This window comes from Canis aureus, chromosome 12, assembly GCF_053574225.1.
Source record: "Canis aureus isolate CA01 chromosome 12, VMU_Caureus_v.1.0, whole genome shotgun sequence".
NCBI lineage: Eukaryota > Metazoa > Chordata > Mammalia > Carnivora > Canidae > Canis > Canis aureus.
In genome coordinates this window covers 2,549,254-2,575,361 of record NC_135622.1, presented here as the reverse complement: position 1 = coordinate 2,575,361, position 26,108 = coordinate 2,549,254, and the positions used below count along the sequence as shown (strand labels likewise).

The following is a 26,108-nucleotide window of genomic DNA, read 5'->3' as shown; positions in this document are numbered from 1 at the left end:
CTAACAATCCTGCTTGCAGGCTACCGACTTCACTGAAACTTAGGATACCAGCTCAGGAAGCTGGTGTTTCCTGCTTATTGCTGGCCATTGGGGCTGCATCGTATTTTGGCTATTTCAGAAACCGCCACAATGAAACCATCTGTGGTTCTGCTGAAGGGGCATTTATTACCCCGGGGGACCTTGTAAATAAATGCAGTTCAAATTCAAGGTCAGGACTCAGAAGTTACTGGTCAGAAATACAGGCACGATGAAACGACTGACCGTTAAAACGAATCCTACTTAGTTCTATAGCAAAATTAACTCCTTTTGTTTATGCCTTCATATATTTTTTAAGATTTTATTTATTTACTCATGAGAAACACGAGAGGCAGAGGCACAGGCAGAGGGAGAAGCAGGCTCCCTATGGGGAGCCCCATGTGGGACTCGATCCCAGGACCTAGGATCATGCCCTGAACCAAAGGCAGACGCTCAAACCCTGAGCCACCTAAGCACCTTGCCTTCAAATTTTTTTAAAATTAGAAAAGCTGAGGGGAATCAGAATACAAAATGTTTAATATTGAGATTATTTGGCTCATGGATAAAATTCTACCCTGAATGCACAAAGCAGGGTCTAAGAGACTTGCGAAGGTACGCTGTGCAGTTCTACTGGCTCCTGATGCTGAAGGCTTTCCTAGACTATTGAGACACTGCTGTTATTACGGCTTAAAATGAGTTCTCAGACATTCAGGAAATCTTGTCCAAATATCTTTTACCCTTTTTAATTAAGAGGCATTTGAATTAAGAAAGAAATGTTCCTCCCATGTTCCTTAATTTCCTTATTGAGGTCAGTAAACTTCTTAGGCACTTGCCTCCTGTTGACCACTGACTGTTACGAATAATTTATGTTTAAAATGGCACTCTGAGTATGTTTAATTTCCAGAGTAAAATGGGCTCCTGACTAGTATTTCTGAGTCAGAGTAGGTGTGTGTTAGGGACATTTTAATAGGCCTTCATTTGAACTGGAAGTTATGCTTGGCCATGATTTACAGCCCCACAGACAATGCCATTCCCCGGCCCTTCTAGGATTCTACATTGAGAGAGCGTTTATCCTGAAATGGAGGAAGTCAATGTTGGAGCAAGTGCCTTTTAGCTCTGAATTATATCAAGCACTTATCCTGCAAACAAAGTGATGAGAAAGGTGCCAGAGCAGGATGGGCCATGTCCCAAGCCAAGGCTGGTGTGAGTGCTTCACTTAGAGTAGGTGGCATGTCAGAAAAGGATGCTGAGGTGGACAGTGGCCAGGTAGTGACCTAATGCAATACCTCAGTTACTCTCTACCTTAGAAAAGATCTACCGGGACATGGTGTTCATCCTACATGTCTTGAGAAGCCAATCAGTCAGCCCTGGACACACTGCAAGGGGTTTGTTCAGACTTGGGAAAGCATCAAACAAAATGAGTCTCTGAAGTGCCAGGGGTACCTGTCTCATCATGGGAGCAATGTGCTCAAAGGGAACGGGCAAATCTTGGTACACAACATCCTGAAGGGCTAGCTGTCTGGGTGAAGAAGGCAAAAGTAGTCTATTACAGCCTGAGCATTTACAGCAGTTCTACCAAAACAGCTGAAAACAGCAAAGAGACCAGTAGAAGGAGAACTTCTAAAGGCTAGAAAGTTTTCAAGGTAACCCTGGAGAGTACACATAGCCAACAAAAGTCTGAAGTCCTGCCTTGCTTTTGCTGGTATACAAAGTCCACGGGCATTTGCCATAAAACCAGTTTATCCGTCTTCATTCATCTTTGGCCTAAATCTGCCTCCCAGGTGGGCTTGTCCAGCTGCTGAGGTCACTTTCGTGCTCTTATAACATTCCTTTCAGGAAAACAAAGGGCAGTAACTGGAAATGTCCCCTCTCAAAGAACACTTTGCAAGCAGAACTGAAAAGTATATGATAAGAAAGGGAAATACTAAAACCTCTGAAGCACTGGCAAAACAAAAACTAGCCAAGTCCTTTTCATCTTAAATAGAGGTCTTTTCTAGGTACTCTATTCATTGAGTGAGAGAGAGGGAGCATGAGCAGGGGGAGAGGTAGAAGCAGACTCCCTGCTGTGCGAGGAGCCTGACGCCAGGCTCCATCCCAGGACCCTGGGATCATGACCCAAGCTGAAGGCAGACGCTTAACTGACTGAGCTACCCAGGCGCCCAAGAATCTCAGAATTTCATGACTGGTGTCAGAGATGCTACCGGGAACTCTGCTTGGGACAAATGTTGCTGGAAAATACATGTAATCAGAAGGAAGAAATAATCTATCCTGAACAGAGTACTAACGTATAGCAAGAGGGGGTCCATAAAGAGTGATCTATTCCGACAGTTTCCCTTGCCTTTTCACCTGTGCTAACTCTTGTCTAGAGCACACTTCCTCTGTGATGCAGTTCGCAAGCTACTGCTCAGTCGTTGTGAGTGGCGGCTCCTCACCTACACCCCCCAGGACCCTCCTTCTATCTATAGGAGACGAAGAAGAAGGCCCAAGAAGAAGGCCCGTAGGACTCAGCATTTTGTGAGAACATCAACTAGCATTTCAGGAAAATTACCAATTCTGGGTTTGCACCAATGACAGAAGATCTCAGGTACTTTATATAAAATTCATGGACACCCGAAGCCTAACTAATTTACCATTTGGATTGATAATTAATGAGCTGCAAACACTCATTTCCTGCTATACATGAGCTGTTGCCTTGATCTTATATTTTAATTGGGCTTTCTTTCCCATCTCGTTACTCAAGTATTGATAAACTTTTTAAAAGTCCCCCCCCCAAAAAAAAAGCAAGAGTCAGTGACAAACAGTTTTATAAATAACACAATGGTGAGAGCAGCAGAAGCTCCAACAAGCAGCAGCAGCCAACATTCATTGAAGGTCCAGGCTAAAGGCTCACATGTATTATCTGTTTTAATCCTTAGACTCCTCTGAGACAAGAAGTGTTATCATCATCCTCATCTTACAGAGGAAATTGGAGCTCTTGGAGGGTAAGTAATTTGCCCAAGATCAGACAGCTATTAAAAGACATAAGCGGGGCTTTGAATCCAAGGTTGTCTGATTACAGAGCCCAGCACCTAATGACTCTGTCTCATACAGAAATCTAGCATCTCTGGTACACAGAACCATCAACATAGTAAGAAACAAAATGAATAAATAAAAAAATATTTTAAAAATTTAAATACAGACAAATCTACACAAAAAGGATATACTTAATATATTAAAATGCAATATAACTTTTAAACATAAGCAAATAATATAGAAATTTTAAACCTATATAAAGCAATGCAACTTACTTTACTGAATTCCTTCGTATTGCTTTGTTTTATGGGGGACCCTAGACTCTTCCTTTACTTTTGGCAGTCTTAGAAAAGGATGATCTTCAGTGTAAAAAGCGGTCAGCATCTATCACACGGAGTAATAATCTTGCACTATTTCTATTACTCTGAATGTGTAGGGTCATCGTATGGCCTTAGAATATCAATATAGTTATCTAACATGCTTATTTGGTTTAGGAAATGCTGATTTCCAATGATACAACACGAAATCCACCAGAAATCTGCTTTCTTTCATTTTTCTAGCACAGGCCACATAATCATCCTCAGAGCATCAGTGACAGTTCCAGTTCCAAGTGTTACCATAGCAACTGCTTCTGGAAAATGGAAACTAGTTATCAGTGAGCAGTGACCTGATACTATAGTAATAACTCAGCCATGTCACAGAAACCTTCTTCCTTTACACACTTGCATTGATTTTAGCAAGATTTTTGCAAATTGGCTTGGCTTACAACTCCTGAAAGGGTTTTCTTCTTTTTCTAAGATTTTAGTGACCGTTTAGTCTAAGAGGATCTCACTATTTACGATAGAATCAAATCCACCCGCAAAGGCAAGAGCACATTTTCCTGTGGTCAAAGATGTTTACCATTTGACTTGGAAAAATAAAGTCACCAGACAAGTATGATCGATCAATCCCAATTTTCTGGTTCTCATCTTATTTTCATTTGGATCTTATGCTTATATTTAAAGATGATTACTTCTTAGAAACATAAAGGCAAAACAAATATTTAATTTGCTGGATCGTAAGAGCCCTGTACATACTAGAGGTAATTCCTCCTTTGTTGAAGGAATTAATATATATATTCAACCTTCCCAGGTGACAATATTCTGTTAAACTGGGTTCAGGATATTTAGATTAATGTTTAAAGTTCTGACAAAATTTTTACTTTCAGTGACACATATATAAAAGATAAGAATGCCTCTTGTCACTCAAGGAGTTTCCTTTAGAGCTGGAATGTGGCAATTATGATCAAACAATACAAAAGGACTTTTTAAGACATATTTGGGTCATGATTTTTCTATTAATCTGTTTTGCTTCTTTGCAACTGCTTCTAGCATTTAATTCATTTCTGCATACACAGTTTCTCCTAATTAAAAAATCAAAACAAAACCAACCACCTATGCCTCCTTATTTGAAAAAAACTCAGCATTGTCCTTTTGTTGAATCTATTATTAGGGCACGCCCCTAATCTACTGCCATGGGATAACCTGGATGCAACCGGAGCTGCCAAGACCGATTTTATGGAATCTGAGATGATAGATAAACCTGAAGCCTGGAAGTTTAGGTTTGGATTACCTGGTTTTGAAAATAAAGAAAACATCCATCATTCTTAAAAAGATAAGTCTCTAAGGCAATTTATACATAATTCCTAATTAGTCTCACAAAGCCCATTGAGAGACTCAGGAGATTAAAATTGCAGGGACAATAGGTAATCAATCCAGCGGCCCTTACCTCCTGGAGGTGGTTTGTTTTTGGAGGTGAGGATGACAAAGCCAAATCCTTCATTTTCTTTTCGTTGCAAGACTACATCATAGGCCTCTTGCAAAGCAGGCCTGGCTGGGACCTCTGCTCGGTTGAGGCGGGGAGAGCCATTCTGTGCTGAAAGGAGGGCTTGAGAGCTGTCATCCTCAGGTTGTTTCTCTATAATAAACATGACCAATTCTGGTATTTTCAGAACATCATATTTTTTGTTAACTAAAGTGCTTTTGTGCTATACCTTTCATGAGAAAATGTAGTTTTGGATAGCCTACAGTATAGAAAATCAATCCCCCCATGTGAGCTCTGGACGTAATCAGAGCGCAAATATAGGCTGCAGCAGTGTCTGACGTCTTAAATTCTCTTCAAGTGTGTAACTGGAAGAATTATATATATTTTCTCCTTTAAAGGAAGTTTTCTTTTTTTTTTTTTTTAAGATTTTATTTATTTATTTATTCATGAGAGACACAGAGAGAGAAAAAGGCACAGACACAAACACAGGCAGAGGGAGAAGCAGGTTCCATGCAGGGAGCCTGATGTGGGACTCGATTCCAGGTCTCCAGGATCACGCCAAGGGCTAAAGGCGGTGCTAGATCGCTGAGCCACCCGGGCTGCCCTAAAGGAAGCTTTTCTTTTCTTTTTTAAGATTTTATTTATTTATTCATGAGACTACACAGAGAGGAGAGAGAGGCAGAGACACGGGCAGAGGGAGAAGCAGGCTCCATGCAGGAAACCCAATGTGAGACTCGATCCCGGGTCTCCAGGATCAGGCCCTGGACTGAAGGCGGCGCTAAACCACTGAGCCACCTGGGCTGCCCTAAAGGAAGCTTTTCAAAGCTTCCATGAAAGTTCATGGTAAACCAATCCTTCTTGAAATTGTCTTAATTCAAGCAAGATTTTGACCAATAATTTTAACAAAAGCCGGTAATGAAAAATAACACGGCAAACTTCCTTTTAAAATCAACTTTAAATATAACTTAGCACAGGACTAATGTTCGTGATGTTGGGGAGGTCACAGCATCAGGGTCGAGATCCTGCCCCTAGCTGGTGGACAAGTTAGCTATCAACACGGGATTTGTCTTCTACAATGTGTTTTATAAATGCAGTTTTCCTGATTGATATCAGATGCGCTAACCACCAGCAGCCCTACTCCCACCCCGTCCAGCATATAACAAGCTGTCCACATGAACAGCCAATTCTCTTCGGCATAGAATAGGTCATAGGAATACCCAGGAAATGGAGAGTTAACTTCTATCGTTTTTTTCCTATTCAAATGTGACATAAGAATTCGAGAAAGAATGACACAAGTTAGTACTAACCGATTAAAAAACAGGCAAATTTTGTGCCATAATTTGATGCAAACCATCATTAACAACAACCACAACATACTGCCACTGAGGAATACCCATATGTAAGGGCTCCTTTGGCTCAAAAACTACATAATTCTGGGATTATGTTTTAGAATTTCAACAAAGTACCACCAATATCCCATCAATTAATGAAAAACAAAGGTTTCTTTTGGTATAATGTATGGTTATAATGAACTAGCTAAATGACTCCAATAATATCAAACTACTATGAAACTTCATGATGCTTTAGGGAGAGAACCAACCTCTAGTTGCACATCACATTTTTTACTTCATGTGGTTATGTTCCGACCCCAACACAACCAACACTGCATTAAAATCTGTATGTGTCTCTAAATGCTTGATATTTATTTATTTATTTATTTTAAAATATTTTATTTATTTCATGAGAGACAGAGAGAGGTAGAGACACAGGCAGAGGAAGAAGCAGGCTCCATGCAGGGAGCCCGATGTGGGACTTGATCCCAGGTCTCCAGGATCATGCCCTGGGCTGAAGGCGGTGCTAAACCGCTGAGCCACCAGAGCTGCCCTAAATGTCTGATACTTAAGAAAACAGGCAGGCCTTTACTTTGGATGCTGCAATCAAAAACACAGCGCCTCATTTTAAGAGTAATGCAAATATTCATCAAGTCCACAAACATTCACTGATGTCCACTCTGTGCCAGGCAGTCACCGTTTTATGTATTGGGGAAATAGCAGTTAACTCAGTGGGTAAATATCCCTTTATGAAGATTACATTCTTGTGCTATAGGATTGTCTTTTTAAAATCTTAAAGTGGCAAGAATTCACTTCTGAAAATTCCGATATAATACTCACAGAGTTATTGATGAGAAAAGTGTATTTATATCCTCATGTAATGGTTTAGACCCCAGGCTCTATAATTAAACTCCATGTTTTAATCCTGGTCCTACTACTTACCAGCTGTGTGTCCCTTAACTATTCTGTGGGTAACTATAAAACTGAATAATGACAGTACTTACATCATAGTGTCATAAAGACTACATAAAAGAACCTATATGTCTGAGACAGAGTAAGCACTCAATGAATGGTTTTCTTAAATGTTATATTATATCATATTAATACTTAACAAGCAGAAACATTCTGCTCTCTTTGAATATTTAGGATCATCAGGACCCAAACAAAATCTTTTGATATTCAGCTAAAGGGATATCTTGATATGACTAAAAAACTAACTGTATTTGTTTTTAAGAAAACAGACTTAACTTGATATTCCCATCCACAATACCCAATACCACATTGGCAAAGTCTGTCAATATGTTCATGTAATCTTAATATAGGGGCACCAAATTTCTTTCTCTTTTTTGATAGCAGAATTATTTCTGGATCCTTTTGACCTTATATGGCCTTCCACCATGAGGCCCTGGACCACACTAAATGGCTTATCTCATACACTATTAAAACATAGTAATCTGCAAAACCATATAGAAAATGGACTAAGTGTCTTTGTTTCTTTATTAACCTATCAGAGCAGGAACAAGTTCACATACCACCATAGAAGATCTTTCTTCTGACAGTTAAAAGCACATGGCCATTTCGAGCAGCAGTTGTCATGAGGTCCAAGACTTGTTTGTGTGACTTCCCTTTGACAGGAATTCCATCAATGCACATCAGTTCGTCTGCTGCACGGAGCCGACCATCCTTCTCTGCTGCACCCAGAGGGATGATGGCTCCAATGTAGATCTGATAAGATACCAAAGTATAGGTTGGTCTATACAGTCAACTAAGATCAGTCAATCTACACAGTCAACTAAGATCTACCATGACCCTTCCCTACTAAGTTAAAGACTTCCTGATCTAGTGCTAAGGAAACCAACAGATTTTTGCAGTTCAATTATGAACACCTGAGAAAGGTAGTATCTTAGAAAGCGACTATTCTCCAAAATGGCACTTCACATAACTACACTACATGATCTCTTCTGGATCTTCAGGGATGAGTACAACCAAGATGGAAAATGCAAAGCTATTCAAGAACTTTAGAAGTGCCACATTCACTTCTATCAATACAACAAAACAAATGCACTAAAAAAAATGCAGTTCTGTGGAGTAGCTACTAAAAAGCACAAAAAGTATACCGAATGCCATCAGCAAAGGTTTTTCTACACACTGTTCACAGCAACCAGGATAATTCTTAAGATACTCCTGTAACATATGGCTATTAGTAGAAATTCAGTATATACAACAGAGAAGCATTTCTTGTTCCTAAGTCTCAGAGCAGTGATATCTTAGGGGAGAAGAGAGTGGCCTGAGGTCCACTCACATCTAGGTAAGTGGATCTGTTCGTTTTGTTTGCCAGCAGTTAGAATCCTGTAATTATGGAATCCTGAATGTCTGCGCTAATTTCAGAGCTGCTAAAACTTGACATTTAAGAGAAAGGTTTCTCCCACATTGAGATAAACTCCTCCTCTTTTTTTTTTTTTTTTTAAGACTTTATTTATTTGAGAGAGACAGAGAGAGAGAAAGAGAGAAAACACAAGCAGGGGGAGCAGCAGGTAGAGGGAGAAACAGGCTCCCTGCTTAGCGGGGAACATGATGTGGGGTTCACTCCCAGGACCCTGGGATCTAGACCTGAGCCAAAGGCAGATGCCTAATTGATTGAGCCACCCAGGCGCCCCTGAGATAAATTCTTAAAATGTCTTAGTCACCACTGACTGTATCAACAAAATAGGAAGCAATAAAACAAAATCACGTCTTCTACCAAGAACAATCAAGGTATTGTCTATTTGCCCTGCATAAGTCAACCTGCCTTAAGCTTTGTCTCTGATAACTGTTTTACTATAGCAAATATGGCTAATTAGACCACATTTATAATACATAAATCAACTGTTCTATTCAGAAATAGAAAGAAGCCTGTCATTTTAAAAGATTATTGTTACCTTTCAAGCTTGATAATAATGTCTTTTTTTTTGTCTTTCTTATACTATACAGTAAAGAACTTAAATATGTTCTCCAACTTAACAAAAAAGCATATTACTTCTCTGTCATTCAAACTAAGGGCAAAACTTAAAAATAGAACCCATTACATGTGTTCTCAAAACTTATGTGAGAATTGTGTATAAAGTTCTAGATTTTAAATGCTTTACAAACATAACCCTTATGCTTTCAGAACAGAAACCTCAATTATTTTATATTTTCCTAGTTTCATAGGTACAGCAGATGAAATGGCACCCAAAGGACTGAGCATGAAAAATGTCAACCCATTAATAAGAGTAGGTGACATAATATGCGCAGACTCATGCCACCTGCTTATGGAGCATTCATTCAAACAGACTGATTGTGGTAAACAGGATGCTTCTTTCTTACAGAAGGCAAAAGTCTTCAAATTTACCAAAGGCAAAGGGAAATAAAAATTGAAAATAAGCTGCAGGCACCTAGAGAAATACAGAAATTAATGATGGGTCAACTTATGGTGGACACACTCAGTTCTGGCCTCAGCCACACCATGGTAACTGCGAGACCACCACACAAACAGAAATGCAATCCTGCCTACATTAGTGAGATGCCGAGAAGACAGTTTTAACAAAATCTTAAAAAAGAAAAAATCAAATAAAACAAAACCACCATATTCTACCAAATGGCCACCTGAAAGTTCATAGGAGTAGCCAAATTCTGAAGTAGCTGAACTTACAGACTGATCCGGTCCCTCTCCTCCCAGTACCCGGAAGCCAAACCCCGACTCCTGTTTCCGAAGAAAAACATCCAAGTCCTTGGTGTTTGGTGCTAAGGAGAACCAGAAAATATAAAAGTAAATAAATAAAATAAAATACTTTGACTTACTTGAAAAGGATTACAATAAAACAATGCAATTATTTAGTAGGATAATATTATAGGGTTCAATAAACTATAACCTCAGAAACTTCTGGTTTGTGCAAACTTATATGAGAGCATACTCCTAAAAAAATTCAATCCTAATCTGACTCTAAATAAAACTTTGTATCGAGATTGCTCAGGCACATTTCCCCCACTTCCATGTATTCAGCATTAATACTGCCATTACGTCCTAATGCTTCCAGATCAATGTTATGACACTAAATTCAGAATCATCCAATTTAAGTTAGACATTTGATAGGCACAATTTACCTAAATTAACATGTGGACAAATCCTAGAAAGAAAGCCCAAAAGATGCCTTAATTCTACTCCCAAGCTAAAACCTGTTTCTGAAAAGTATTCCGTATTCGCTTCACCTAGTTTTGCAAAATGATATTATTTTAGAAGAAAATAATGATTGCTAACACCTATCATCAGATCCCATTTTCCAGCTGCAGAAACTGAGGCTGAGGTAAGTGCTCAGCATCAGGCAGAAAGTAAATCAATGGCAGAGCTGAGATTTCAACTCGGCTTGGTTTCTAGGGTCCGGGCCCTTAGCCCACCCTATTCTGTCCCCCAAACAGGGCAGGTTGCATTCACCAGAATATTAAGTCAGGAAAATCTACTTCACCACTAAAATAATTTGATCTTCAAGAAAATATTAATGTTATTCACAAGTGAGAAGTGTTTGCTAGAAACGTATTGGGGGATTCTATAAAAAGTGATACCGTGTGGGGTAGATCTTGATAATGTTCCTTAGGAGCAGTCTCTTTTGAGAAATGATTCCTATTAGAATTACAGAACTTTAGAGATAAAAGACTCTTGAGCCCCAACTCAGTTACTTTATGGGTGTGGCCCAAAGGGACTAGGTAGTTTCTACCAATACTAAAAATATATTGGGCTCCCAACGAGAAGTCAGAAGAAAGGGATTCTCCATGATTCCATTAATTTAAATTATTGCTTTGATGTGCTTACATCTGGCTTTCATCTTTTTGAATATGGCCTAGGTCTATGAAGATAAAGATCTGGAATTGGTTAACTATGAAGTTGACTATACGTAGTATTTCCACTTGTGTACATAGTTTCTTTTTATTTTATTTTTTTGTGTACATAGTTTCTAAGGTAGATTTAGATCTATTTCTCAAAAAACAAATTAATTTAAAAAAATCAAGCCTATGTAGCCTGCAATTTTACTTTGGAAAAGATTTCTCATTTTAAGTAAATTAGCACAAAAAAATGAATTTCTGCCTTATGCACATTCTTGGCTCATCACCCCTGAGCTGGACTCCCCTGAGCAGTCTAATCTGCTTTCCTCCTCAGGCTGCACACCCTCTGATCCACTATCCCTCCTATTCCTGCCAGGAAAATCTCTCTGAAACCCAAGTCCAAAGCGATCATCCCTACATACAGTTAAACCACCCCAAGGCTCTCTATCTTTCAATGATGGACTCCAGCTTCCTCAGAATGGCCTAACCCACCTTCCCCAGCTGAGCCTACTCTCCCCTCTGGTTTCCCTTGCCAACTGCACCCAGCCAACCTGAGCTACTTGCAGAACCCAGGCCATGCAAGGTCAATTTGCAAAGGTTATTCCTGCTTTCTTCCCTTTTTATCTCATAAACACCTCTTCTTCTTCTTTTTTTTTTTTTAACACCTCTTCATCTTTAAAGACTTGGTGAACAGTAGCTGATACTTCCTACTACCCCCATTGCTAAAATGGCCCGTTTCCTCCTTTGGATCCATGTGAGGCTTATTTGTACTTTTTATGCACACCTTTTTTTTATTATATATTTATCTTTTCCACTTAGGTTTAATCATCTTTGTGGCGCACTGCCTACAGAACCTACTTGTCTCTGTATTCCCATCACTTACTGCGGTGTTAGGTAGATAGTAGGCACTTAGTCCCTGGTTTTGAAAAAAATGAAGGAATGAATGTTGAAAATAAATGGAAGAAGCCCAGAGTCATATGAAAATGAGGATGAAGGAATAATTTTTCAATATGGTTTTGAAAGATGGGAAGGTTCCAGTTTTTTCAAAAAATCCAAATGTATTTTGTCTCAAGTGCTCCTGAAATATTCTACAACTACTTACGTTTATCTTCATATAAAGTCTTCGATTTCAGGTAGACCTCTGAAGGATCCAATTTTGGAGATCCTGACCTGATAATGCTGGGTGGAAAAGGCATAGGCTGGGGAATGGGCTCATTTATGGCCTCCAAACTTCCTAAATTTTCCTTTGTATCTGTTTTCTGAAACAGAAAAGGGCCTTACTTAGTTTTTTTTTTTTTTTTTTAAACAGATGGCCGATTAGTTCATAAAACTCTTGTGTTAACTGGGTACATCAACGGATTACAAGCTGGGTGGGTGGCAGGGTCAGAGCCACAGGCTGTCTGCAGTCTTGGAGAGGTTCACCCTTACAGCCATGTGTACTTGGTTAAGACACATTTAACTTAGATTAGAAAAAATGTACAATGATAACTCCCAATCAAGCAAAATAGAACTAAATTATGATTTTAGATGTAATTGTCTTTGTAGCCATACCCACATTCGTTGTGGAGATCTCAGCAGCCTCATATCTTATACCTAGCACACTTTCTTTCCTGGCACTGTTTGCTGTACCCTTTGTTAGGTCTTATTGGCTATACAGGTCCTGAAATAGGCTACTCAGTCAGAAGAATGCCAAAGAAAACCTTTTAAGTCTGACAGCCTATCACTTTGATAACAAGCCAATTGAGCCCAGAGGCCACAGTTACTCTAGAAAGTCTTGCTTAATCCATCATTAAAAAGATTATCTAAATGTGGGTGTTTGCAGTCCCCAGGAAATTATGGGAAGCTACCACTGCTTGTCTTTGGGTGTCAGGGAGAAGATGGAAGAGTGTTTATTATCTGCCCTAACATTTAGCTATTTCCTTACCCTCGGAAACATGAAGAAAGCAAAAGACTTCTAAGTAGTCACTTCAGTGTGCTTGTGCTTTACCATTTAGAGGACAGGATTACTGGTCATATGTGCCTCTATAATTCAACAGAAATACTTAACCCTTCTGTCTATTTAACAGAAACCCCACCTCTTCTAACTCACATGCTTCCCCAGAGTTTCTGATACAAGCCCAGGGAAGTATGCGTCCTCACTTCTCCCAATAGATAATCACCACCACGGAGGGCTGTTCTTACGGAGGGGAGCACTGCATCTGTCTTGCTGGATTAGGAAGAAGCATTTGAGGACCACTGTGTACTCACCATTTTGGCAGTTTTAGTTGGTGAAGGAGGACCTTAAAAAAAATGAGCCAGATTTTAAAAACAGAGGAAGCATTTCCAGATCACAAATACTGCTCATGTTTATGGCAAAACTAGCTTCGACTTTTAGCAGGCTAGTAAATCCTATGGTCAACTCCCACTATGTGCCAGGCTTTGTCCATACATTATCTCACTTTATTTTCATGACAGTCCTAAGGCAGAAGTGTTACTACCACTTTACAGATCAAGTAAACAAAAACTCAAATAGATTGCATTATTTCCTCATACCATAGAACCGACAGGTAGCAAGGCAGGAAATGGACATGGGTCCTGTCTGACACCAAACCCTGGTCTCCTTGTTATATTTGTTGGAACCTTGGATAACTTTCCAGTACTCACAAAGAGATCTTCTATAGATCTTACTCTGAGCACATTCTACTGTATCACCCAGAGAAGAAACAAGAATTGCTCAAAGAAATAAGAAAAAAATGAAAAATGTCCCAATGAAGTTAAACTGCTCATTTGCCTCAAAAATGAAAACTAAAAGCCAGAGAGAGAAGTGTGAAGGGCTAAATTTTATTCTTGAAAATACTAGTCATTCATAGGTAGGGATTTAAGAAAGCCCATCAAAACACAACTTTATGATCAGTCCTTGGAACTGGATTTATGTCTGTGAGCAGTTCAAGTCAGCTGATGACCTTGGAAAATAAAAATTATATTTCTCTCACACGGGTACTGTGGGGTTTAATTAACATTTATGGACAGATAATAAAGCTTAAGATAAAAGCTTTACGAGCGCAAGCTATCATGATTGCTTTACAGAACAGATTAACACACCATCCAACATTTTGCTTATTCACAGAAATGCTAGCTCTTTCAAAACATCTTCGGTACATTACAGAGGCCCAGATGAAGTACCATAGTTGAAAGCGTCAATTTCTATAACTGCCATCAATAGAGAAAATGAAATTAAGAGGATATATTTCATTTGAAGCAGCACAATGCTGTGACTCTCTCTGATTACTACAGCTATAAATCAGATTTTAAAAAGAATATAGAGGGAAGAAAATCCATAATGGACACGAATGAGACCACTAATAACTAAAAAAAACTGCTGCAAAAGATACTGCTTACGGAAGCAGTGAGACAGAACCTGAAGGAAAATGCACACGAACTACCAGTGAAGTAGGCTGAGAAAAGAGGGATTCTCCCCTGGAAGTAAGGACGATTAGCAGATACAAATGCATGAATGATGAAGGTTTTTTTTCCCTTGTGCTTTTACTCACCTCCTCTCAAGATAAGCAACGGTACATCTGCACCTACTGGAAACTGCTTTAGCACCTCTACCACTTGGAGATGTGTTAAATTCTGCACATTTTGATGGTAAATCTCCTTAATTATATCCCCCTTCTGGAGGCCTTGACACCACTGACTATCCAATATCATTTTGACCTTCTGTCCTGTTGGGCTGTCAGCAATTGCAAACCCAAAGCCTTTAGGGCCCTTAATCAGAGGGACAGTCACTAGTTCAGGCTGGGAGCTGCCGGATGACGCCAGGGACGCTCTCTGCTCGCTCGGATCCGATGGTCCATTGAGACGGTCACTGATCAAGGCGTGTCCCGGTTTTCCATTCTGTTCCAGAACCACTGCTCCTGACTTAAAATCCTGAGTATTCATGCAAATCTCTCCCTTGGTTAATGACTGTCCATTGATGACAGGAGTAGCAGCAACAATGTCCACAACAGAATCTTCATTGTCATCAGGAAGTGGATAACCGCGACATAAAGTGAGGTTTACGTATTGATTGACAGGTACCAATTGAAACATCTGGACAACATCTGCATGGGTGTGACCCAGGACACAGTTGCCATTGATATCTACAATAACATCACCTGTTAAGACATAATCAGGTTAAAAATATTAAAACCACCGAGTTCATTTTTTGTTGGGGCACGGTGGGACAAAAATTTATCATCTAAATTTGAATTCTGGAAACCTCTTACTATTCCTTAACTGCAGAAAGGACAGATTTTGAACACAGATACATCATTTTCTCTTCTGTGATTCTTCTCTTAAAAGAACATAAATGTATAAAACCTTAATTATCTTTGTGGCACAGAGTTATGACCTCAAGCTCGAGGGAATCATTTGAAAAATAACTGTGAATTCATACTGTCATTGTTAGTCTATCTTCTGAGCCATACTTAAGTGGCCACAGAAAGTTAGGTCCATGGTGGTAGGTATTCAGCACTTAGAAGAGGAGCAAATAACTCCACTGGCTAGCTAGCTACTTACACAAACAGGAGATCTTTAAATACCACATTATGGTACTTGATTTTAAGAGGCCAGTGATTACAAGGCATCTATAAATTCATTTTAGTTTGAAAATGTTAAGGCTGATGATTAGAATAATGTGAAGTTATGAATGTATTTTCCTTTAGCATCTTTCTTATTGCAGAGATGTTTGATTTATTGTAATTCAGATTTCAAAAGGAGAAACAAGCAACAAGAAAATTCAACATAAGCAAAGAACATATTATTTAAGACACTGAAAAGTCAGCTAAACTAATTCTTATTAGAGTTAGTTTTGGGCAGCCCCGGTGGCTTAGGGGTTTAGCACCGCCGTCAGCCTGGGGTGTGATCCTGGGGACCCGGGATCGAGTCCCATGTCAGGCTCCCTGCATGGAGCCTGCTTCTCCCTCTGCCTGTGTCTCTGCCTCTCTCTGTGTCTCTCATGAATAAATAAATAAAATCTTAAAAAAAAAAAAGAGTTGGTTTTGCTTTCCTGATTTTACATTATTACAACCACTTTGTTGCAGAATCATTACTACTTGACATTCATCAGTTGGTGAATTTTTTTAATGCAGCCTTAACTTTTAAAATCTGCCCTCTAATGTCTCATCCATTTGCTGCTTTTATTTGAATATGATTATTTAAAAGGTTAATGCCAAATAAAGGTGTTTTAATCTTTTCTGATTGCATGTAGGCTTTAAAAAATCAACACAAATGGTATTTAAAAACAAATGTTAGTGTGCAGAAATTTGTTTCATAATCTAAGAAGATGCAGAAATTAGACTAATAAAGTTTTTTTTTTATTTTTATTTTTTTAAAGATTTTACTTATTAATTCATGAGAGACACACAGAGAGAGAGAGAGGCAGAGACACAGGCAGAGGGAGAAGCAGGCTCCATGCAGGGAGCCCTACGTGGAACTCGATCCCAGGTCTCCAGGATCACGCCCTGGACCGAAGGTGGCGCCAAACTGCTGAGCCACCAGGGCTGCCCAAGAAACAAGGTTTGGATTCTTCCTCCCCTAGTCAAGTTTCCAGAATTTCCGTGGAAGTATGGTATTGCTATGTAAATTAGACATCAGTTTTAGACAAATCTGCATCTATGTTATGAAACCCTGACAGCACATAGAATACCTACAAAATGTGTTTTGTGGATAAAATGTTAAAGAAAAGTCAAAACTGAGAGCTTAAAGTTTTTACTGATAATTTTAACTCTCCAGGGTTTGTTAATCTTACAAAGTAATAGTGAAAATTTTCCTTATAAATATAACTTTTGATTATCTTGTTTTCTTGTTTTAAGTCTTATGTTAAGTCTTAAATGAGAAAGCAGAATATGAGAGATGCCATATCCTAATTGAAAATAAGTTGATATCTGCCATTAAAAGTATTATGGAGTGGCCCGGATGGCTGAGCGGTTTAGCGCCACCTTCAGCCCAGGGTGTGGTGCTGGAGACCTGATGAGATGGAGTCCCATGTCGGGCTCCCTGCATGGAGCCTGCTTCTCCCTCTGCCTGTTGTCTCTGCCTCTCTCTCTCTCTCTGTCTGTCTGTCTCTCATGAATAAAAAAAAAAAAAAAAAAAAAAAGTACTATGACAACTGAATTATCCAAATGGGGGAAATGCATTTGCACTAGCAAGCAGGGCAAGAAGTGACCTTCAAGGCATAGTAATATCTGTCTGGGAAAAAGTGCTAAAAGCTCTCCCATAAGTGTAACTTCCTCTAACCCCCTCAGCCATAAAAACTGTCGGCCATATAAAAATATCTAACAATTACCAAGCAAAGACTTTGGGAAAATGATACAAAAGACAAATTTATATGGCCCTGTAAAAATGGTAATTTCATGTCTGTAATTCTTAACGTAGGAGTTTAATTTTACTAACAACCAGTGAGACTAAGGAAGCAAAAAGCAAACCATATCAAACAACAAAACTTGGGAAAAAGCTGTGGGGCATCTTTTGTTTGAAATCACCATAAACACCATGATGGATCATTTTTCAGAAAAGATTATAGGTACATGTTAGATAGCTCCCCAAGTACCCTACATCATCAAAGAAAAACAACCAAACCATTCTCTGGGATGATTAATAATCTTTATCTTAAGCACAGTCGAGGAGCTATCTTGAGATGATACAAATTACTCACAAAATCAATACATTTAGTATGCTTTCTCTAAGTACGCACTTGTAAAAAATGGCCCTCTCTCAAAATTAGCATGCATTGAATTTAGACAATAAACTATTTTAATACAGAAATCCCCCTTCCCAGTTGTATAATCTAGTTCTCTCTATATATAAACTATATGTATAATATATGCATATACAGTTATTAGATATGTAAATACGTATTTATTATATGTTTTATAAATATATATATAAACAAAACCTTTTCACCATACTTTTTATTATAGTATCATTGCTCTTCAAATAATTCTGAGAAATTCGTTACCTGGTGCAATTTTCCCATCCTGAGCTGCAGGACCATCTTTCAGCACATTTTTCACTTGTAAGAACTCATCAGGCCTATCTCCACCAATAATGGTAAAACCAAACCCCATTGTGCTTTTCTTCAAGGATGCTCGAATCAGGACACCTTTCAGCTGCGATGGATCTCGAGTAAAGTGGGATTTTTCCATATCTATACCAAAATGAGAAATGGGGTTGAGGACAAAAATAAAAACAATGAACATGGCCCTCAAAGTCAACCTCTAAGAGAGTCTATATAACTTACATATAACAAACCATAAAGGGAAGCACATAAGAATCTAATATTACAAAACATAATTTAAATTCATAAACTAAATCACTTAAAAACTTAGCCAATGCCTCATGTCTCTCTGATAGGACTCCTCTATGTTATTTGAAGGGTAAAAGCACCTACTCTATCACCCCCTCATTGCTTTGTTTGTTCATGAGAGATGCCATATCCTAATTGAAAATACTATCAGTAAAGGGCTTCACGTTTCTTCCCTTGTACTCGTGTTCAGTGAATACTTTCAGAAGAAAACACATACAGCTCCATTGAAAAACTTATTTTCCGAGGCATCCTCAGATGATTGTAAAACTGAAAATGATCCATATTTGCAAATAATGAATTTATACAGCTCTTTCTCTTTCCCCTCCTCCTTCTCGACTGTGGCTGCCATGAGGGTACTTCTGGGAGCCATGAAAAGATCAAATTGTGCGATTAATAATTTACAAAGCACTGTTTAAATGAACTTTTATGAAGATGGTCTGATATTTGCTGCCAAATATTTAATAGTTTTATTGAGATAGAATCACATATGATAGAATTCAGACATTTAAAGTATATAAGTCAATGTTGTGCAACCACCACCAGATTGTAGGAGCCCCTCTACCCGGCACCCCATGAAACCCTTCTGCGAAATCCCCATGCCTGTTAGCAGCCACTCCCCATTTCTCTCTCATCTGCACTCACACCCTAGTGTTAGGCAAGCACCAATCTACTTTGTGTTTATAGTGCCTAATCTGGACATTTCACAGAAACAGAGTCATGGAATATGTGGAATTTTGAATGATTTCTTTCACTGAGTGTAATGTTTTTGAGGTTCATCTGTGTTTGAGCATGTATGAGTACTTTGTTCCTTTTCACTGACAAATAATATTCCACTGTAGGGATATATCACATTTAACTTATCCATTTTTCAGTTGATGGACATGTAGGTTGTTTCCACTTTTTGGCCATTACGAGTGATGCTGTTACTACCATTCATGTGCAAGGTTTTGTGCAGGCATACATTTTCATTCCGCTTATGTAGAGACTAGGACTAGAAGTGCAGCAGTTGTCCTAAACATACAGCAACTATGTTTACTCTTTTGAAAAGCTGTCAAACTTTTCCAAAGAGGCTGCGCCATTTTACTTTTCCACCAGCATGGGTGAGAGCTCCAATTTCTCTGCAGCGTGGCCCACACTGATAACTGTGTGCTTTTTCAGTTCTAGCCCCTCTGGTGGGCAGGAGTAATATCTGGCTGTGGTTTTGATGCTCGTTTCCCTAATGACTTACATAAACAAAGTTGATTTGTTTCCTACCCAGCTCACCCTCAACACTAGTATCCAGCCCAGAGTTATACGCCCATAGGCTCTGCTGCCGTTATTAGCAAAGGGATCTAGGAGGTAAACATTAAAGCATGTTGTTAGAAAAGAGTAGTGGTTGGGGGCTGCCCCCTATGGCAGCAAGGACTGTGTGGTGTAAAGAGCTCCCACAAGAGGGAGGCCTGCCCGGAAGGTACTCACAAAGGCTGGCTTGCGGCAGGAATAGGTCTACTTTACTTGACCTGTTCTTCCCAGGTTTGCTGATCTCTTACAAATAAAGGCACTCGGCATGAAACAAATAAAGAAAATAAAGAAAGGAAAGAAGAAAGAAAGAAGGAAAAATCAGCTATTTTGGGCTTCTCAAACTAGAGGACTAGACTCCAGATGGCAGCACATTCACCAGATGGAGACAGTTTTGGGGGTGCCTCCCAGAGCTGGCCAGCCAGCCAGTCTGCTTGTGGTGACCTCTCTGTGCACTGTGGAGCTCTTGTTAAGCCTCTGACATTTAACAATGTATCTAATTTTGAGAAATACTAATAAAATAGTCAAAGCTAATGAGAAGTCACTCAGAATTAGGTTTTACCAGAATTAAACACAGGAAAAGTGAGAATAAGAAAAACAGAGAGGAAGTGTCTTTGATTCTAAAATTCCTGATTTTAAATCCATGCTGGGTGATTTTCTTGAGTGATCTTGGAATGTTCTTTGACCTTTTAAAATCTCAAATACTCTATCTACAAAATAGGGATAATAGTACCTTATTCATGCAATGGCCACAGAGACTAAACTAGGGCAAGCATCAAAAGCACAGGCAACAGAGCTTGACCAATAGTAACTGCTCAATAAATGCAGATGAGCACAAACACACATACTGTCTATAGAAGGAGGCTTCTGACTCATAAAGTTGAGTACTTCTGTCCTTGTGGTGAGCATCACCTTGGAATGGATGAATCAAATGACTGCAACTTGATGCCATCGAGACATCTGAAAAGGGACCTTGCAGAGATATCTGAGTCTTAGATGAGAGGGTGTGTGCAAAGCATCCAATCGAGCACTGGACCCAGTTATCTCAGTAAATGGTGGCCATCAATCTCCAAGAACTTGCACAACTTCTATCACTTCTAAGAAGCTTTTCTTGCCCTTTCCACTGTCAGATTTAATTCCTCTTTCCTTTGTTATGTCTATTATCATACTGTACTAAAATTAGGTGTCTATTTCCCTGCCTAAATCATGAGCTCCTGAAAGACAAAGGCTGAGTCATTATTCTCCTTTTAATGCCCAGCTCATAGGAGAGTGCCTGGTTATCTAGATCAGTAACATACACATGGTTTCTGCCCTCAAGGAGCTTAGAGTTTAGTGAGGGAGAGAAATCTCCCTCGATATGTGCCACAGAGATGTGGGCATTCAAGAATTCTATGTTACAATACAAAGAACTGTGAATTTAAACTCAGTAAAACTAAGTGCAAATTTTGGCTTGACACTCACTAGGACTCTGAGCAAAAGGCTTATCTTTACCAAAGTCTCAGTTTCCATTATGTGCAGTAGAGATTCATGTTTCTCTCCACTTAGCCTCCTCTGCCTGCCCTCTTTCAGTCAACGCTATGAAAACAGTTGCCCATATCCACTACCTCTACTTCATCACCTACCATTCCCTCTTTGTTCCATTGCATTTTTACATCCTTTCCCCTCGCTTTTGCTAGAGTGACAAGTGACTTCCATATTGTCAACTTCAGTGCACACTTTTCAATTTCTGCCTTTCTGGACTTTTCAGCAACACAGGATACAAACACTCAATTTCTTTTTGAAAATCATTCTTCTCATGCCTGCTCCCCTTACAACCTCATCTCTTGTTACTACCCCACAAATATTCTATGTTCTAGCCATTCGTACCTGTTCTCTGGCCCCTGGAACTTCATGCATCTATGGTTTTTCACATTCTGTTCTTTCTACCAGGTGTGCCTTCTTGCTCCTCTGAAATTATCATCTGTCTGATTTAATTTTTCCTAACGCTTTAAGATCCACTTCTAATGCATCCTCTGCTTTGAAAGTTCTTCCCATGGCCTTGACTTTCTCTATCAACCAAGAGGTGAGTATTCCCTCTTTTACACCACCTATGAATATGTTTCCATGAATATAACATGTACATCATTATTCATAACAATGAAAGCTAGTATTTATTGGCAGCCATTTGCCAAATAGCATTGTAAACACTTTACACCTGTTAATTTGCATGCTCAGAACCACCTTAAGAGGTAAATACTGTTCTTATTCCTATTTTATAGATGAGGAAACAGAAGCACAAAGAGTTTAGGGAACTCATTCAAGGTTATGCATTTGAGATTCATACCTGCTCCACCTTCTGTGCATTTAACTGTTATCCGAAGATGACACGTAACACCATATATGGTAGCCATTAATTTCCTATATCAGAATGTGAACTCCTTTTTTCTTTTTTAAAGATTTTATTTATTTATTCATGAGAGACACACACACAGAGAGAGAGAGAGAGAGAGAGAGAGAGAGGCAGAGACACAGGCAGAGGGAGAAGCAGGTTCCATGCAGGGAGCCCGATGTGGGACTCGATCCCGGGACTCCAGGAGCACGCCCTGGGCCAAAGGCAGGCGCTAAACTGCAGAGCCACTCAAGGATCCCCAGAATGTGAACTTTTGAGGGCAAGATCTGTCTTACTCCTAACCGTTTTTGAATATCATGTGACTGGTAGAGCACTAGGCATATAGTACGTGCTCAAAAATATTTGTTAAATAAAAATGTTTGCTCTGCATTAAATCAAATGCAGAAGCTAAGGGACAGGACTATGTTTCTGAAGTGTAGCTATAAAAAACAAGTGCTTCTCTCATGGACAACAGAAGTGAGGAATCTATTCAATTAGTACAGTATGACCAAACAGACAACCCTGGTTATTAATGACAGATGGAGGTTGGGGAAGAGATGGGGAGGCATAAGTGGAATGTGAGAAATTCCCAGGCAGCTTTTTCAAAATATACATGGCTAGGCTCATCAAAATATTAGGACTATGTATTTTAAAAATGTTCCCCAAATGATTCTGAATTACTAATACGCTGCCATCTCACTTGAGAATCAATGTTATTGGCAAATAATACAGTGGATTTATTCCTATCAGTTAATAAAGAGTCCTGAATGGTTAAAGACATAAGACCTAAGCATTAACTTGGGAGAAGTTCATAATGGAGTAGAGATCTCAGACTGTCCTGGACTGAAACAATGGGAAACAATGCAATCTTCATATCACAACCTCAGGCCCATGACAAAGCTATTTATACTTTTTGCCAACTTTCTGTAATAGCAGAATGGGAAAATCACAGTATTCTCAAAATGTCTAGATGTTTTATTAAGATTATTCCCACCCTTACAGTGATAAAAAGTAGACATTATCTGATGATCCTCAACAATAAAAAGTTCAAACCTTATTTTCATGAATTCAGTATATAAATTTCACAAGGCATTCTTACAAGAAAAGATTGAGAAAAAAAGTTCTACCTGGTTTTGAAGACCCAGTATCAGCCTGTCCTAACTGCTTTTTCCTTTTGGCTTCCTCCACTGGATTTTCAAACTGGGTTTTCTGGTTTAGGTGACTGTAAAATGTAGAAAGACAGGCATTTCAGTTTAAGATGAAAGAGTTACATTATTTTTAAATAGAGTGTTATACCAACTCATTCCCATAGGTTAAGGGGCAAACGTTTATCTCCAAACTATGGAATGCAGAGAAGCTGAATGATGGTAGTGGAAGGGCTTTTAACAACTAAAGAAAGGCCCATTGAAGATGCCTAGAAGTGAAAGCTGCTGAAGCATTCACTATAGCTTCTGCCTCAAGGTACCCAGCAGAGAGCCAATAACAGTTTTCAAAACCATAGGAGAAGCTCTCACATCTAATGCAATCAGAATGGATGGTAATGGATCAGTTCATTTTCTAAAGGACAGTTAATGGTAGGAGGATTTTAATTCAAGTTTCTTTAAAATGAAGTCGCTAATACAGACGCTTCTGGAAATACCTAAGTATAGAGGCTTTCTTGAATTTTACTATTATTTTTCCAACTGACTCACCCACATCAATTTAGCAGAACTAAAAAAGAGATTGGTTTTTATCAATTTGTATCACAGAATAACTCTTCCACACTCAACATTTTTCATAATTATATAATAATTAAAATAATTATGATCATAGTATAAATTTAACTGGTACTTCTGATTTGGGAACATTCACAACTGCCTTGGAAAGCATACAAGTCTGTAGGGGAAAGCAGAACAGCACGGGGAGACTAAGGGTGAACAATTAACTAATGGTAGTCCGTACATGATGGGCAAAAGTGCATTTCACCGGGGGAGCAGAGCACTTGGTTGGTCTGGCAAGTCAGTCAAGTGGAAGTTGGTTAAGAATGCAACTACTGTATAGAAGTTATTTGAACCAGTTCTGATACAGAAGTAACAGGAATTACTTTCTAGCACTTCCATGGTACAAATATATTTCAGCCAAATGATAGATAGCATTTTCCAGCAGAATCCATTTTAACAAAAAGTGACATTAGCAAATATCACCAATTAAATATCAAATCATGAGAATCTCAGATCATGGTTGCCCTTAGATAGGCTGAATATTATAAAATTTGCATACAAATAGCCATACAATTTGGATAATTACTTTGCCATCTGTAAACATTAATGGTGGTGATGGAAAAGGGTAGCAGGGACCTGTCAGGGCAAGGTATGCTGGCTTTCTCTATGTCATTTAGGTTTTTAGTGCATTATTAACTCTGCAACAGATGCAATTATTTAGTTTCAGAGCTCTAAATATGGCAAGTTCCACTTGAAATTCTTTGGGTGATAACTTCACTAAAGCTCAAGTAGCTTCTGCTTCCTATTCAGGGAGGAGCCCTTATCACTGAGTTAAGTGCTAAGCCCTCTGGGAAAATGGAGATCTTTGGTATTAATTTAGGGATTATTTTAAACATTACTTATTAGGTACTGACATTTTACATATTCTTAGAAAAGTAAAACTACAAGAAAATGACACTTAGAAAAGAATAAACCTGTTTAGAATGACTTTAACGTCATCAGATGAAGGGCTCATTTTGCCACCTAGGCATTAAAACAGAAAAAGTAGTAATTTACACTCTTTGTAATGTGTGGGAGAGGAGAGTAGAAGTATGCAAATGAGTAAGCCCTTTCCTGAAAATTCTTTGACAAAAGAATGTAAGATTTTAGTGCAGAGAGTAATTGCATCTGTCACCTTGAACTATTTAGATTAAAATGCCACCCAAATAACAAAACAATACAGAAAAGTTAAAACACCCTCCTTTTCATTTAGTTACTTATATTCTCAATATTGTTAAGATTTAAGAGCTTTTGTTTTCCCTATAACTAGCTATGGGAAGTAAGATAGGAGAATATCACAGATTACCAGAAAAACTAAAAAAAGAGTAGCAAAGAAGCATTATTAAATACTGAATGTATAACTTGGAATCTCATCTGCATTAAAACTTTGTCTACAATAGGTGGATTTTAATAATTTATCTCCACAAACAAAATCCTTCTTCGTCCACGAAGAATTTGAGATACTCAAGCAGATGTATATTTTGACTTTGAAACCTAAGCGCATCAAGACACTTAATGCAATACAAGAAGACAACATTTCTAAATATGCAAGCATTCTTAGAGAAGGCCTGCCATTAAGTTTTTGGAACAATTTTATTTTCAAAAATAAATTAATCCATTTCAGAATCTCATCCCTGAAAATAAATACTTGCAAAGAAAAAGTGCCATTGCAGTTGGTGTTACTACTACAAGGCTCTGCCAAAAGCAATCATTGTGCCATCTGGTTTGACAAAGTGAGAGAGCCAAAGAGTAGCCATTCAAGTAACAGCTTTTTATCTCCATCAGTAAACTCACTGCAGATTACTATGGTCGGGATTCAAAATCTGACTAATCTGGGAATCAAGCCACACTCCATAGCTCAGCTGACTCCATACTAATGTGCATCTTGAGTACAGCCTGCTCTTTCTTAATCTAATAAATTACCCTCCTGTAAAATGAGCTCGTCCTGGGAACAATCATACAAAATCATGTTTTTGCTGCTGTTCCTTCTAATTCAGGATATTTTACACACGCTCCATGACAACTAGGAGCAGGTCACTTCAAGATTTACCCTAAAGTTGCTTCAATATTATATCTTTGCTTAATGAGAACCAGATCATTTAGCCCAAGATTTTATTACAGGCAAATGACTTTCACCTCTTGACCATGTATTCAAACTTACTTGGAATGGACAATAAGAGAATGAGAATCATTATTGCAGAAATGTTCAGCAGTGTCAATGACAATTAATAGTTTATTGAAGTCAAATTTAAATAGACTAAACAGTTAGGGGAAAAAAATCCCACAAAACCTTTCTAGTTAGCCTTCAAACAATTCTTTGAGAAATGGCTGTTTCTTTGTTTTACCTAAATATGCTTTAGAAAACACACACACACACACACACACACACACAATGAAAG

At 38.7% G+C, this 26,108-nt stretch overlaps 1 protein-coding gene across 5 annotated transcripts in view; it reads right to left on the bottom strand.

Annotated features, from left to right (window-relative positions):
• MAGI3 (membrane associated guanylate kinase, WW and PDZ domain containing 3) overlaps positions 1-26,108 on the bottom strand; it is a 235,804-nt gene that overhangs the window by 29,826 nt on the left and 179,870 nt on the right. For 4 of the 5 annotated variants that reach the window (XM_077916190.1, XM_077916186.1, XM_077916187.1 and 1 more), the window contains exons 8-15: positions 23,098-23,192; positions 17,977-18,165; positions 14,528-15,133; positions 13,245-13,276; positions 12,100-12,256; positions 9,832-9,923; positions 7,694-7,886; positions 4,795-4,983 (exon numbers count right to left, since the gene is read on the bottom strand). In XM_077916190.1, the coding sequence (XP_077772316.1) occupies positions 4,795-4,983; positions 7,694-7,886; positions 9,832-9,923; positions 12,100-12,256; positions 13,245-13,276; positions 14,528-15,133; positions 17,977-18,165; positions 23,098-23,192 (1,553 nt within the window). The remainder of the gene's footprint in view (positions 1-4,794; positions 4,984-7,693; positions 7,887-9,831; positions 9,924-12,099; positions 12,257-13,244; positions 13,277-14,527; positions 15,134-17,976; positions 18,166-23,097; positions 23,193-26,108) is intronic. The other variant, XM_077916189.1, reaches the window with a different exon arrangement.